Here is a 16,869-nt window from a genome sequence, read left to right as displayed (position 1 = left end):
AAATACTTCAAGTTTAATTTATTCTCCCCTTTGGAAATTTCGAACGGGGGGTGACAAAAAAAGAAATCGATATTTGTTCCGGCTTTTGGACCGAATATTCGTTTATTCGTAGTTGAAAAGGTCAATTTTCGGTACACCTCTAATTATAACTAGAATCTTTGTAAGGAGCTTTAACTACATTAGTCCAGATTTTTCATGATTTACTAGATTTATGAAAGAAATACTGGAAAGCAGTTGAAAGGTGTTCCGAAATATGTAGATATCTGAACTAAAATTTTTGTTCTTTCGCACTGCAAGTGGGGCGAAACACGCATGGCCTATTGCGTGGTGGTACTGCAAAGGTGCCAGGTGTCCTGATAATTCAGGGTCGGTCCGGATTTTCGAGTGACCATCCTGATTTTTAAATTGGCCTGATTTATCCTGATTTTTAAAAAATGATCTTCAAAATGTACGGAATTGTCCTAATTTTCAAAAAATATCAATTTATCATCGGGATATCATATAATCTGTAATAAAATAGTTCCTCCTAAGAATAAACATTAATCAAATAGTTCAACCGATGATAATCTTCGGTTCAGATGATATTATACTTCTTTCTGTTGCATAAATTAAGGCGTCTAAAGTACCACACGGAAAATAATAAAAAGGTAAAATTTGACAAGCTAGCAAGGTGAACGCTCGTGAAAGCCAAAAAGGTAACTCCTACCTCTTCGAGGTGAAACTCACCTCACAGCGAGGTAAAATTTACCTGAATCGAGGTTGGAAAAAGGTGAATCCAAAAAAGGTAAATCTTACCTCGTAGCGAGGTGAAGTTCACCTGAATTGAGCTCAATAAAAAAGTATAATTCACCTAGGAAAGAAAGTAAATCCAAATAAGGTAAAACTTACCTCGTAGCGAGGTGAAGTTGACCTAGATTGAGATAAACAAAACGGTACAATTCATCTAGAAAAAAAGTAACTATTTGTCGAATCCGTTTATTGAGGTTAAGCGGTTCTGTCGTTCAGAAGGGAATCGTCATAATATTTTGCTTTTGTTTCAGATCGGCCCAGATATCATTCCGGAAAATTCGGTGATGATGAATCGCGAGGATTATGACAGAAAATTCGAATCTGATCCGGATTTGTCGAACGGAGAAGGGCATGTATGCGTTAACGAATTGCCACGAGCCTGGAGAAAAAAGGACTTACCTCAATAATTTTTTTAAACACGGTGATACATTTCGAGAATAAATATAATGAAAAATCCCAATTTTTCACAAATAAATATAAATTTTTGAATGAATTTTGTTTTCATTTTGATTGAAGAAACCAACCAAACCAACTAGCATTTAAGTTTTAAATCAGTGAATGTGAAAACGGTATTATTTAGTATTTTGCTAGGTGAATGCGAAAAAGGTAAAATTTACCTTTTTGCTAGGTGAATTGAAAAAAGGTAAAACAATCCTGATTTTTTTCTTCATGATGTCCTAATTTTTGACAAAACCACCTGGCATCCCTGCGTGATAGCTACTACTCTTTCTATATCCTATGTGGTTTATCTATAGGTGGGGAAAAAACTTTAGTATTGGTTCGTTGTATCCATACAGTTGTTTATGGACGATTGTGACGTAACGCGACGCCATCATGGAGTCAAGTATACCTTATACCAAGTGAAGCCATAGGAACTTGTTAGGAGGAATGTTTGGGACGCAAAAAAAGTTTTTTGTTATTTAGAACTCATAGCGTCGCCGTACTGCGCGTCAGGAAGAAAAAGCGCAAATAAGAGGGGCATTGATAGTGATTTTTAAATAACATGAAACGATGCATGTCGTCGATGAATGCCGACTTCAACGTCGAGACGCTCATGAACGATTGTGACGTAGCAATCAAAACAATGAAAAAACTGATTCTCACACTCGTGCAAGGGTGTTCTTATCTCCACCTATTGATAAAGCACATAGATCTATATCTACCACTGGACAGTGGTCCGTCCTTTATCGTGACAAAATTTATTAAAAATTTTGCAAAAATGCTCATCAAACCATGCGCTTAAATAATCTCCAATCAAATATTAGGGCACGTAATTTTTACATGATTTTCACATAAAAACTTTTACCAGTGAACAGATAGAGCCAAATTGTCTTGTACTAAGTATTAGGCAACGATTTTAGAGGCAACTTTACCGAATACACCACATACATACGACGATTTGTAAGCGAGTTATGATTTTTTTAATGTTTAAATATTAGGATGTGTCAAAAAAATAAGCATTCTGGCTTTAACATTTGTGAATGAAATCATACAAGAAACATGTTTTCTAAGCATTTTGCGCACATTTTTTTTCTCAAAGCACAAAATTGTATCTGGAGGCATTCGTTTGTTATAAGAGATTTATTAGAAAAAACTTGTACTTTTAAAACTGTCTTATGTCGGATTGGTGCAAACCAAAAAAAAAAATTTATGACGGCAATATTTAGTTCAAATATCAAATGTTTGATTGTGAAATTAATGGAGATAGGCATTTTTTTTAATCAAGAAAAAAAATCCAAATTAACACATTTAAAGACTCTTAGAAAGAGAACTGAGAACATGGGCTTGCTCGTTAAAAAAGTCTTTTTTTTTCATTTTGTTATTGTCTGAGCCCATTGCAATGCTTAAATAAACGATTTAGCACATTTTTCTCGCTTTTAGTCAAATTTGAAAAATGTTAATTATTTTCAATTAATTTATAAATTTTACTAAATATGGAAATTCAGTTGAAACAAAATGCGACATCTGTATTTGACATGGAGTATAGAAATTTTAAATTTAGCTTCATAATAATACTTACATTATCTAAAATCATAGAACAAATTAATTGAAATATCATGATTTGATTGTGAGAGGATTGAAAAACCTATTGAATCGGGAGATTGAGTTCAACGCCAAAACTCTGATAAAATAATCCTGTACAGTAAAATACTATTTCAGCCTTGAAACAACTGCACATAATATCAAATCCATTCCCTAATCCACGTCTAAATAAAATCGCTGATTCTCCCTGGCACAATATATGTCATCTATGCTCGACTCGTTTCAGCATAATCCAGTGCACTTGCACAGCGTCTCGATAGCTTTGTTTCTTTTTGGTCCCGTTTCATACATGATTCTGAAACAATTTTTCCCATAGCTCGACATAAATTGGCATCTGGAATTCGATAAACCAGTCACATCCCCATCCCTCGAAACCTATCATCTCATTCAGGTCCGGGGGAAAACCGCACATTATGTGATTTCGAGAGAAGTTTTCCCCCGAACTCGAACGTTCGTTGACAAAATCGACGTACTGGCTGGCTGGCTGGCTGAGTGCAACAAGCAGGGCGATCCTAGGGTAAATGAACTGATAATTTAGATTTAGATAAAATCCAAGAATAGCGGTTCTCCAATATCGGACAAAACAGATACGAATTTCCAAAATCAAACGGAGTTACGAAATAAATAACAAATTTTCTAATCTCTTTTGGTGATGGTAATCGATACCGAAACGTCGGAATAAGGTTTTTTTGGAATAAAATTCACCTTGTCCCTTTAAAAAAAATACCTCTTTTATCCTAACAGCACTCTATATATTTTTTAAAAACGATTATTCTTTCGCAGAAAAAAGCAACGTACCCTTGATTTGGTGATCCGTTTCGGGGCACGAATTTATGTTCACCCGATGCGACATTTGGGTTTTGCCTGTCTAGAGGTTGTTACTTTCGTGTGCGAAATTTTTGGAACCTGCCAGTGTTCGATGCAAGTGCTTGATTCTGTTTCGTATGATTTCATCCTTTATTTTCATCGAGACGAAAATACGCTGTGGTTGTTTTGAAAGGTATGATGGGGTTCCCCGTTACGTTAAAATTGTTTGTATAGAACATTAGAAATAGGGAATTTTGAATTTGTCTGTTTTTCTCAGAATTTTCCGTACATATGTTTTTTTTCTCAAAATGCAGATTTAAAATCGTAATTCGTTCGTAAAAAAATAAAACTTTACCAAAAATCGCAATCCGGAATTATTGAAATTATGATTGAATATACTTTAATTCAAACTAGATTGCGAAACATTTTTCGGATTCCAATTACAATCACAAGGCTGATTAAAACGAAAAAGTCTTCTTTATCGTGATGCACCTTTTTATATGTTTACTTAACTGTTTTCCAAAAACGCGAAAATGTAACTTATTCCCAGAACTTTCAAACATTATTTACCTACTTTGTCATCAAAGCATGATAAAAAAAATTTGTAACTACATTATTCACTCAATTCTGAGGTTCTGACAATTCCATTTGAAATAAAAAAAAATCCAATTATGGATATTAGTTAGTCAATTGCAGTGTGTCAGTAAACACATTTTTATTTTGTATTGGAAACAAAAAGGCATCCAGTCCTCTCCTCTTTTAAGGTATCGGCAACAGTTTTTTTTTTTTATTTTTTCTTCATTCACTTTCAATTCAGAGGATACAAAGCTTCGGTTTTTCATTCGATGTAATACCAACGACCAATGCACAACTCGGTGCATTTGAAGTTCCTCGTCAAAACCCCCCATAGATGTTTCTGCTGCACTTGAAGGGGCTAATTGGTTCGTTATCATAGAGATAGTAATCGACTGGTTTTTGTTTCGCCGATGTTGGTCTGCTTTCAACAACAGATTCGCTTTTTGCCAGTATTCTAAATTGATTGAGTGATATTTTTTGCCCTGTGATTTGTGTTATAGAAATGATCTGTAGTATCCATGGTGAGATGTATATTAATTGATTGGATTAATTTCAATAACTAGTGAGCTATTATTGAAATTGGAAACGAATGGGTTTAAAATGGCTAAACTTTATATCAGTTGACCTTTTTTTAAGATTATTTATTTTACGACAATATGCCCTAATTTTTCTGTTTCAATAAGGGAAGATAATTATCATATAGAATTCGTTTCGTTATTTTCTGTTTAGGATGAGCCTGTGCTCAAACAAAAATAAACTAATAGATTTTGTATATACTTATGTTCATTTGACTGAGTCGATTTGAAATAATTTTTGAATCTCTCAAGCCCTGGTTTTTAAAAAGCTTTGTTTTGGTTCAAAACTCATCCATTATTTTTTGCTGAATTTCTAAGTAATGTTTACATGAGTAAATTTAAACTATTATGTTTGTATGGGGAAATCGAATATTTTGTTCTGAAAAATCAACATAATTTTTGTTTCTTTTTGGAACCGAGCTTGCAAGTGATTTTTGTGCCAATTTATGAATTCATTAAAGGATATTTTCCGCTGAAATTTATTGAAGACCGTAACTTCGTATCTTATTACACAAAAAACTTATTAGCCGTTGAATATGGTATGTCTTTTGGCATTGAAAAACTATCAATTCATCTGACATCACTGCTGGTGCCTATCGAGATATTCCATGACTACTAGTCAAGCAATACTTCGCTAGACACCATCAGTGATGTCAGATGAATTGATTGTTTTTCAATGCCAAAAGACATACACGTCTTAAACAGCTAACAACAATTCTGTCTGATAAGATACGAAGTCACGATCTTCGACAAAATTGTTCAGCGGAAAATTTCCTTCAATGAATTTATAAATTAACAGTTTCTTGCTTCCAGAGTAGAATAAAAAATATGTTGATTTTTTAGAAAAAAAAAAAATTAATTTTCTAATTAAAATATAAAATTTTAAATTTACTGAGCGTTACTTAAAAATTAGAAACTCAAAAATGACCCCAAATAGACTCAGTCTATGTACTTTACAAAAATAATGTTTGAAATTATGTAGTAAAATATATTTTAGCAAAACAAAGCAACCAAACATTGAAATATTAATTCATTGATTGTCCTTGAATCACAATGATAACAGTACGAATAGTATCTAGGTAAGAATCAGACTGTCATTTTTAAAGATCCCAAATTTTTGGGTGTACATATTCTGATTATTGCACTTTTCTGACACTCCTAATAACTGAAGAAACTGAATGAAACATTGAATCATAATTAATTTCGGATCAACGTATGTATTTTTTTTCCAACCTTTTCTGTCAGTCAGTATTCGATTTAGTAAAAGAACGATAATTCGTTGCCAGGCTCTTATGTGTCTCGAACAGTATGACATAAGAGAAACAAAAGTAAAACTTCTACAAATGAGAAAAAAATCCGTCAATTTGCTTGAAGGTTTCACAACTTATCTAAAAATTTTCCTAAAAACATTTCGATTCAAGCACATTTCAAATTAGTCTTTTTTCTAAAAGTGTTTTTTTTCTAATGATTTCGATATGATAATATTGAAAACTTGTTTGTTTTAGGACTCCGCAGTTGAACATAAATCTATGTGGAAATAAATTTTAATTGCGTATAAGCAATACCATACTGTATTGAAAATTAATATGTAAATAGTTCTCTGGAGCCACCCTTTTGCTTCAAACAAAATCTTATATCTTATTGATTCCTCTTACTTTAAAATACAGTAGTATATCAAACCAAACAATTTCAGTCAGAAAAACAGTTTTTTTGGAATTTGATTTGTAAATAAATGATATTATAAAGCAAGATATAGAAAGATAGGAATAAAAAATATTAACAAAAGAAATTTGGTATGTTAATGACTTAAAAAAAAATTTTAAAAAATGTTAATGACTTGTATAATATTTTGTTTTAAGCAAAAGGGTGACCCCAGAGAGCAATTAAGACACACATGGATGGCAAAACTCCTCAGATCGGCTTGTCCAGTGAAAGAGAGGGCTATTTTTTTCGTCTGTTTCCCCAAGCTGTGCGGAGCGGGGAGAGATAAATCGCACTGAAGTCAAGCGTGAGATTGTAAACACATAAGAGTGAGCGAGAGCATTCACATCCGCTGATGAAGAGAATTCTCTTCTCCGGACAAATCTATTGCGCATTAGTGGTGTTGAGGAGAAGTCAGAGAGCTAACACAGAGAGAAAACACGTTCACGAGAAAAGACGCTGCTTTCCGAACCAATGGTGCCAGAAGTGTCCTAATTTTTCAGGATTTGTCCTGATTTTCGAGAAGCCGTCCTGATTTTTCAAAAACTCTCGAATCGTCCCGCTTTTTCAAGAATTTTTTAAAACTATAATTGAAAGTACCTTCGAGATGTTAAAACATCTTTTAGATAACTAATTAATTTTGATTATTGAAAAATTGAGAGAACAGAAAAGACACACACAGTCAAACAAAAAAAAAAAACTACAGGCTTTCCTGATATTTTCTACTGATGTTGTTTTCCGTTATTGGTGAACAATTATTTGTTAGTCTAGATTTGAAGATTTGAATGTGGCAATGCTGACAGCGGGAAGAAATTGCTGTTTTTTTTTTCGTACGTTGTGTGGTGGGTTGGGAGCCTAAATATTTTTTTTTTCTTCAATTACACTGAGGTGTTTGACTTTAACAGTAAGACGCTCTTGGCTAAGAATTCTCTTTCATCCACTCAGATGCGAAAGCTTTCTCACTTTCCGTCCGAGACACAGCTCGTGTAAACTCGGACAACGAGTGGAGCACGATCATCGAAAGAGGATTACATTCGGAAGTCGAACTGAAAATAGTGTTGATTTCTCCAGGCTCTTTGTTGTTTGGGAGGAGCCGACCAACCATGAAGACACATATTTAATACACGGATCCTTTCATCATTAAAATATTAGTTTTCAATGCCATATGGTATTGCTTTTACGCACTTAAAATTTATGTAAAACTGTGGGGTCCTAAAACAAACAATTTTTTTTTAAATTATCACATCGAAACCATAAGAGATAAAAAACACTTGATGGAAAAAAGACTCATTTAAAATGTGCTAAAATAGAAATGTTATTTGAAAATTTGGAGATAACTTAAGAAACCCTCATGCAAATTTCCAGATTTTTTTTTCATTTGTAGAAGTAAGTATATCGATATTACAAATGCAAAAGTAGGAGATTCAAAATATGTAATTCAAATTTGTCCTATTCACTATCCTTACAATGCACACTGGTACAGAACATCAAGGCGCATATTTTGGTATGAAAATAAAGACGAGGGGTCCACCGGTAGCGGGATAGAAAATCTAACTTTTTTGTTAAGCATTTTAGGATTTTAGTTTCTTCTACAAAATGTATTATCTAACGAAAATACACAACTTGGCTCAACAAGTCAAAGTTCTACAATTTTATCCTAAGGAGATATGATAAAATTAAAAAAATTACTTTGAAAAAACAGGATTTAGAATCTAGAACGTTGCAGGTAAGTCAAAACGATTAGCAGTCTTCGTAGCAAAGTTGAAACAAGCCAAGATCTACAAGCGCTTAGTACGACACAAGCCTATGGGGATTTTATTTTTGATATTTCGAGGAATCATTTCCAATTTAAGTTTGTGCTGAGCTCGGTAGGACTCCTAGCGATTTTGATGATTGAAAATGTTGGTGTTTAAATGAAAATATTTTTGTTTTAATGAAATTCCTATTTGTTAAAAATTCTAATATATCATTAAAAAGGAAAATAAACGAAATTCTTGTTCCACTAACTTATGTTAAATGAGAAAATTTAAATCCTGAACTTGAACAGTAGGCGTTGAACTCGTTACATATTGATCTGAGGTGAGCAAAAGTGGTAAAAGTTAATCTAGAACCGGTTTTCCGGTCCACTATTTAATCGTGAAACTTTTATTGTTTCTTATTTCCAATATTAAAATTCGACCAAGTTTTATCTGTGATTTCTTAAAATTGTTCTAAGTAGATTATTTATAAACAATTGCGCAATCATAAAAAACCAGAAATTAATAAAGTTTCTACGCTTTTTGTAAAAAAAACGATATTTCTACAAACTACATTTTCAATAATTAAAATCGTTACGAGTCCCACCGACTTACACGCAAATCTAATTTGGAAATGATTCCTCGAAATATCAAAAATAAAATCCGCACAGGCTGGTGTTGCGAAAATATGCGCATTTTAATGAACATTTCGTTACAATTGTTAAATAATTACACTCTGCAATTTCAAAACACATCATAATGTACTAAGCGCTTTTGATTTTTTTCTTGTTTTAACTTTGCTACGAAGATTGCTAAATTTTGACTTACCTCCAACGTTCCAAATTCTAAATACTGTTTTTAATGTAATTTTTTTTATTTTATCATATCTCCTTAGAACTGAATTAAAGGACTTTGATTTGTTCAGCAAAGTTGTGTATTTTGGCAAGATAAACAACTTTGCAGAAGAAACTAAAGCCCTAAAATGCTTAACAAAAGAGTTAGCACTCAATGTTGCCCAAGACACTTCAATTTTTTCCATCCCTGAGCGCTATCAATTAAGTTCCGCTAGATTGATGTTCTGTACCAGTGTGCAATGTTGTAATTTTTTAAAGTTAAAAATCAAATGACAATTTTGCCCAACGATTTAATCTATTGACCGCGCCAAGTTTGAAATTCAACGCAAAATTCGGAATTGGAATTTTAAATGTGGCAATCATTCCTTTAGAAAATTCTTGAAACTCCATAATAAGATTATCTAACTGATAAAAGTAAAAATCTTTTTTAGATGTTCTCTATGATTATATTTTTTTAAATTTTTGAAGATGATAAGAAAACTAGATTTTTCCAATTAAAAATTTTGACAAATTTCCAGCTATTTAAGGGGGGGGTAGGGTCTAACGGGTATAAAAAAAACACCATTTTCACGATTTTTTTCTAGAGCTATCGTTCAAACAAATGTATTCAAATTTTTTGCATTATATAAAGCATTGTTAAAAGAACATTTAGTAATTTTTTCGTAGAAACATATTGAAAAATGAGCCGGTGACGGAGCATTTTCGAGGATGCCTTTTAAAAAACAGGATTTGCGGTGGACACTGTATCTCAGCACAAAATTATCTGAAGTCAAAAAATCAGAGCAAAATATTTTTAATAGATGTTTTTCTGGACCCCAACGTTTTTATTTAAATTAAAAATATTTTTATGAAATTTTTGTGGCTGTTTGAAGTAAAAACTACGATTTTTTAATTAAAAATCCGCCATTTTTCACCTCTAAAATCTCCCCAAAGTAAAAAAATCAAAAAAGAAAAACGTTGGGGTCTGGTATTTCATATGTAGAAAATATGTTCCAAATTTGAAAAGAATCGGATAAGTAGTTTTCAAATGACGATGTCCACGGACTTTAAAAATGTGCTTTCGAGAAAAACGCGTTTGAAGTTTCTGCTCTTGCTTTCTTGCAGTGTTAGATAGGAGGAGATAAAGGCCTATAACTTCTACAGTTTTGCTTCAATTGACTTGAAAATTTGACACAACATTCTTGAAATGTTTTACAATAAGAAAATAAAAAAATAAAAAAATCGATTTTTTGAAAGTGTTAGACCCTACCCCCCCCCCCCCCTTAAGCCAAACTTAAGTACATACACCATTCTTGACTTTCTCGACTTTCAAGGTCTTTATTTTATGCTTAACTGAATACTCAGAATTTGCAATAGAAAACTTTTATTTCAATAAAAATTTTAATAAAAATTCTCAAATTAATGTTATGAGTACTGAAATCAGAATCCGACTTTAATCTAGCTAGATTATGAATCGTATCTAAAATCTGAAATGCGAAATGTGGATCAGAATCTAAATTATGAATATCTAATATTTTTATTTAGAATTTTTTTTTTCGATTATGAATATCAAAGCTTATTTACGAATGAAAATAATAGGATAAATGCTAAAATGGATTATTCTTAAAAATAAATTTGATTTTGAATCTATGTTCTGGATCAGAATAATGGAGCTAAATCATTTTGTTTGTATTCGAGTTCTGACTCAGAATAAATGGTGCGAACTCGAATAAGAATTGTGACATCAATGGAAGATTAATGGAGATTCCAACATTAATTTTTTTATCAAGTTTAGATGTTTTTTACAAAAATATAAATTTTTAATTTATACCTTCAAAATAATTATTAATTTCATTTTTTTTAATTACCTATCTATAACATTATATCTCGCGTGAGCTTTCATTACTTCGTATTAAACATTTTAAGAATTCACAGAAAACTGTTGCAAAACCTATCAAAACAACTTTAAAATTTGCATTTCACACAAAGAATATGTTATCCAGACTACTTTATGTGAGTTTTTGTATTTTTTTTGCAATAAAACTGTTTGGTTATATTTTGTTTCATACAACGTAATGAAAGCTCACGCGAGATAATTTTTTTTGTTTTTTTTTGATAATTAACTTCAAGTGAATATGAAAGTTATAAATGCTACACTGGATACAGAATTCAAAACCTGGAGACTCAAAATGAATTTTGGTTTATAAATAAAACTTAAAATCAAACAAAAACCAACTGGATAAATAAGAATCTAATTTAAAGTTTAATATCTGGATGTGAAGTTTACCTTTACCACATCTAACCACAAAAGAAACACAATAAGATTTTAAAATATTTTTTTTACTGAAGTGAGTTTATTTACTGTTTAAAACGTAGAGCATTGATTCTTTAAATAAATAATTCTCATCCATTAAATTTGAATAAATGGAATAACCAAATTTAAATAAATAAAATTGCTATATTTATATTCCATGAAAATTACATTATTTAAGGTCATATTTGAGGTTCTAAACTAAAGACTAAAAACTTTGCTCATCTTATTTTTTCTGTGTTTTTTTTTTTGTTCCAAAATTTGAAATTTAAAATTTTTGATAACGGGTTTTTTTTTAGATTTTTTTATACTTCTATAACTTGTAAACAATATGACTCAATAATAACAAAGGCTTGTCGGTGATATAGGTTCTATCGCATCATCCTTTTTGCTTAAGGAGGAATCATCTCAGAGGGTGAGATCCCGTACAAAACAAAAAAAAATCCTAGTTCATTCTGTAAATTTTGTATTTCAGCCTTTTTATGCTGCGAAATTCTTCCATTTTCATTGAAAACAGATTTGTAAGTATTGAACTCAAACAAACGAGGTCAAAAAATGTACATATATGACAAAAGTGACTTTTTTTCAAATCATCTAGTCTTAAAGATATATCGAAAAGCACTTTTTAAACTTGCCTCATTTAACTTCATTAACCTCAAATAATAAGTTTGTGGCAGGTGCGTCACAGGATTTGGTGTGCTGATAAATATTTGTTATAATTCAAATCAAAATCGTCGTACATTTTCCGGCTTCAGTGGTATCAATTTGAAGTGGCTCCAGAGAGTGACATGAGAAGCTATGAATATGAAAAAAACTACCTACTTATCTGATACAACCTACTTAACATTGTTGAAATTGTTCACGGAGTTAGTAACAAAAAAGCTTACGACTTACAGATGGCACTTGTGCTTGGACAGCTTTTTATTAGGGAATGAGAAATTCATCAAGATGTTTCGAATGAAAAATTGCACTAAACAAACAATATTGCTCGCTTCCAATGAAATACAGTAAAAACCGGAACAACATCCACATATATTCAGCTGATCCCCAGAAAGGAGAAAACAGTTGCACGTTGGAAAAACGTAGTGAAACCAAAAAGGATAAGAAGAAAAAACATCTCGAGTGTTATAAATGTGGCTCCAGCAGAAGTGGTTTCTTGGGAAACAGCTCCTTGAAAAGCTCGTTTTTTGCAACACCACTTGGCAGTTAGTATTAGTATGGTAGGTGTAATGGATTGTGTACTTCTCAAGGATCAGCAGCACCACCACAGAAGCGTCTCAAGTCAGATTCATTGGCCGACCGAACGGAGGACGGAAACGAATGTAATCTCAAGAAAACATATCAATATTGGATTCGGAAAGCTAATCCCCTTGAAATAGTTTTAAGACGGAGGCATTTTCTCAAGGACCTGTACCAGAAGATGCGGTTTTTTTTTCGAGCAAACTGCAACAGGAGTTTTTAAACTAGTAGATATGGAATGTTTGTTCGATATTCCCACACAAAAGTCAGTTTAACATTAGAGAAGACAATTTAAAATTTATTTATTAGAAATACAACCACAATAAAACACCAGTTATGATTTAGGAATTTGTTTATTAGTGTACAGAACAGATGCTCTTAAACATAACAGCGTACATGTACATTACAACGAACATTCTTATAGTCTAATAATACAGATTCGGAAGCAATATAAAATAAGATTTCTCCCATGGGACAAACATCTGCGGAGCACGTTTGAAAAAAAAACGGGTATTTCTTTTAAATACATCGAGACCATTAGACGCGTCTTCCTTATTTTCTTTTCTAAACAAAAATGCTCCATTTTTTCTGTAGCTTATATAGGTGCCACTCAAGGTTAGCATTGTAGTGTGTATATGTAGAATAATCATCCGATTAGGTTCAGAAGCATGAAATGGAATTTCCATCTTCGATTCCCCTTGAGCGGCACCTTTCTTCCGTTCTTTCTTTTTTTTTTTACATATTTTTGCAGGTATTTCCGTGCACGTCATCCGACGATACTTCTCAATCATGCAAAAAGCATCCATCCTGCTCTTGAATCACAGGTTTATTTATCTTGTGCAGTACCGTCAAACGGGGCATCATGCAACAGCGGGGTTCGATGCAACATTTATATAACACTACATTGAATCAATTTTTAATTTAATGTATTGTAATAAAGTTATCTTTTAATGATAACAAAATGATGATGACATAATTTCTCGCATCTTAAGCTAGTTGTCTTAAGTTTTTTATTTTTATGTAAAATTTGAAAAATTTTTTTTTTTTTTTTTTTTCATAGCGTTTAAATAGCTCGGGGAGCTGACGCTGGAAATGAAAATTAGAATAGTTTGGAGAAGAAAATTTAAAGTTTAGAGAAGGCAGCGTAGAATAGTAAGCGATCTTGAGACGTTGGTTAAACCATCAAGCACTTCATTATATCCATGGAATATGGATAAAATGCAGTTCAAGATAATAAACCAACCCCTCCCGATACCAGTTGGAGGAAGGACAAGGGTGGGTTCGAGACTGGCCTCTACATACTCCCCAAGCATCTACATACTACGGTTTATAAGCGCATTGAAAATATTAAAAATAAAAAGGAAGGATCTCACCAAGTTATAGGACACCATCTTCAGCAGTTGATTTATGGTTAGATCCTTGGGCTGGCAACCATGTCATGCGAAAGCCAACGTCTGGGTCCCATGATGTTAGGGGATGGCTTGAAGGTTCGCTCAACGTCATCATTGGACCAAATGATTTCTCGGTAGTACATGCCACGATACATGAAAAGAAAACAGAAAAAAAAGAAAAGAGAAAAAAAGAGAAAAAAAAAAGAGTTTTAGTTCATATCATCTATCAATATCTAAGAAGAAGCCTAGCTTAAACTCATAATAAACCGAGATCAAATTAATAGTAGAAGTAAGCTACATTGTTTCTGTCATATCATAGAACCATACTATTTTACCAAAATATGGATGTGAGAGCCTGTTTGCTTTTTGAAGCAAGCCTATTTCAAACTAATAAAAATTCTAGCTCAAATTAATAGTAGAAGTAAGCTACCTTATTCCTATCACAACATCATCACAATCATGCGAATTCAACAAATTATGGATATAAGAGCCTATCTTACCGTTTGAGCATTGCCCTACACTACCTGCCTCACATAGTTGAATGCCTACTTTTGAATGAGATTTAAAAATTGCCAAGACTGTTTGCTTTAAACTATAATACTATCAAAACAACTCAGGTGACAGATCCGTTTCACAAACCTTAAACCACAAAATATCATTTCCATCCAATTAGCCCCCAGTGATTGAAAAAAGCTAGATTTAAGAATAAGCCATCGTAATTCATAAACCGCAAATACACATCCACTGGAGCATTGGGGAGGAATATGGTATTTGAATATGTTAACCTACTCCTTTCTAACTTTCCAACTATTTGAATATATCTGAGAGAGAGAAAAAAAAAACTCCACCTCCGAATGATCTGAAAAATAGAAAAGAACATTAAGAAAAATAGAAAAGAACATTAAAATGACAATAAAAGGTCAAACAATCATTTCTGATCGGACCAGATTGACCATGTGATTGAGCTTTAGTTAAAAGCCGTGGGACCGACATCTAGGGGTTCCGTTTCACTTATGGTCGGAAGTGATCCGTTGATGCCTATAGCAACACTGAACTGTGATACTCTCACTATTCTATATTTAATGTTGCTATACGTCAAGGTATACCCATTTATATCAAAGTGATATAAATGAGCACTCAATCACGCCCACGGATTTTTATGTAAAATTTGAAAAATTGAGCAATAAATGTACAAATTTTAACATTTTTTGATGCCGAAAAAAACTTTACCCGGTATGACGGATCGGCTCGATAAAATTACCTACAAACTTTTTACAGGTTTCCTCATGTTATACCAACATTGTTGGTGTAAAAATATTTTTCGAACAATCACCCATTTTTTTTAAATGAATATTTTTAAAATTCAGTTAGGTGTCTGGGGTTAAATGCAACAAAATGCAAATCAAAGAAATACCTTGTAAATCTCGTTTCCATCTGCTGGGATATGAATGTTTTGCATCACGCGTTTGTAAACATTTAAATTTCATTCATTCAAGCATTTATTTTTATGATTTCAGCTTGTAGAATTTTTCGTAGTATTATTTAACCCCTAAATGTATGCAGCATCCTTATTTTCAGGAAAAATGTGAAAATTTGTTTTTACAGACCCAAAAACTACTGCAATTGGTGTTGTCATGCGTAATGGTCTTTAAGGCATCGCAAATATATTAAAAACTATGAATTTTCGTTCGTGTTCATAAGCTTTTTCATTAAAAACCAAGTTTGTTGCAAGTTACCCCATTTTCTAAGGAGTGTGAAAATCGCATGTTTTTAGAAAATTAAAAATAACTGAGGAAACCAATATTTTTTTTAACTATGCCAATTTGATGCCCCAGCATCCTTAAAACTTTTGATGCATAAAGGATACGATTAACTGTGAACATAAGTTTTTTAGAAGCCATTGAAGTTGAAAATTGTTGCATGTTGCCCCAGTTGACGGTACGCTTCAGGTCGTCGGGTTTGTTTTGCTATTTTCCGGTCGTCGTTGTGTCTTTTGCTGACTCGGTTTGTTGTTATACATTTCGTTTCAGGGCTTTTCGGGGGAGCTTTCGTTTTCCTTCCACGTTGCTTGTTGGCAATTATTTCCTTGCCTTTAAAATACAAAACATAATTCTGTCTTTCGCCCAACAACCCAGTCCCTTAAGCCAGTAGAACATCGTGAAGGATGCAGTGCCGTTCATGGTTTCCATGCCAGCCCTGGAATTCCCGGCGCAAATCGGCAATACGCAAAGCCCGCCGACGAACCAGATCAGCCCAGCGGCCAACTTCGTAATCTATATCGCTGCTAGTCGGGGAAGTCGGCGAAGCCGGAGAGCGCTAGAAAAGTAAAAAAAAACGATTTCAATCTCAGGAAACAAATTAATCATCTTACGCTGTGCTGCAAGAATAACGAAAGTTCATTAGAAAACTTTGCCCCCTCCACCCCAACAACATATTTTAACTCTAATCCAATTGGAAAGTGAGGCGCAGAGCAAGAGCAATCATTCCATCGAGCTTTTTTCCCTTCATTTTCGTCATTAAAAATCCATCATTTCGCGATGGCGGTTCGGAAACCAGATCCTTCTAGCCACCACAACAATACCTGTTGCACGTTCTTCTGGTACATGATTGTTTGGTTGGCTCCTTCCTCACGATCGATTTCCCGCTCCCGCATCAACTGTTCGATGTGGTTTTGTTTTTCCCGGAGGACATCCTGAAAAACAGATGAAAAAAAAAACAAACGAAAAGAAGAGAATTAAATTTGGAGTTCAATGTCAATCAAAATGAGTACGGATTCCATCCATCCAGTCGGTAGCCCTTCTGGACCGGAGGGTTCCGAATCGATTGATTGATGGTTTGCTTCAGAGCAGAGCAGTGTGTCTTTTACAG

General features: G+C 33.1%; 1 protein-coding gene across 2 annotated transcripts in view; it reads right to left on the bottom strand.

The window, feature by feature from the left end:
* Window positions 1-12,980: 12,980 nt before the first annotated feature.
* LOC129743800 (restin homolog) overlaps window positions 12,981-16,869 on the bottom strand; it is a 251,176-nt gene continuing 247,287 nt past the window's right edge. For both annotated transcript variants that reach the window (XM_055735996.1, XM_055735994.1), the window contains 2 exons: window positions 16,583-16,693; window positions 12,981-16,317 (listed from right to left, as the gene is read on the bottom strand). In XM_055735996.1, the coding sequence (XP_055591971.1) occupies window positions 16,141-16,317; window positions 16,583-16,693 (288 nt within the window). In that variant the 3' untranslated portion in view covers window positions 12,981-16,140. The remainder of the gene's footprint in view (window positions 16,318-16,582; window positions 16,694-16,869) is intronic.

The sequence above is a fragment of the Uranotaenia lowii genome, chromosome 2 (assembly GCF_029784155.1).
Source record: "Uranotaenia lowii strain MFRU-FL chromosome 2, ASM2978415v1, whole genome shotgun sequence".
Lineage (NCBI taxonomy): Eukaryota > Metazoa > Arthropoda > Insecta > Diptera > Culicidae > Uranotaenia > Uranotaenia lowii.
Note: the sequence above shows the minus strand (reverse complement) of the source record. Positions and strands in the feature narration are given on the sequence as shown.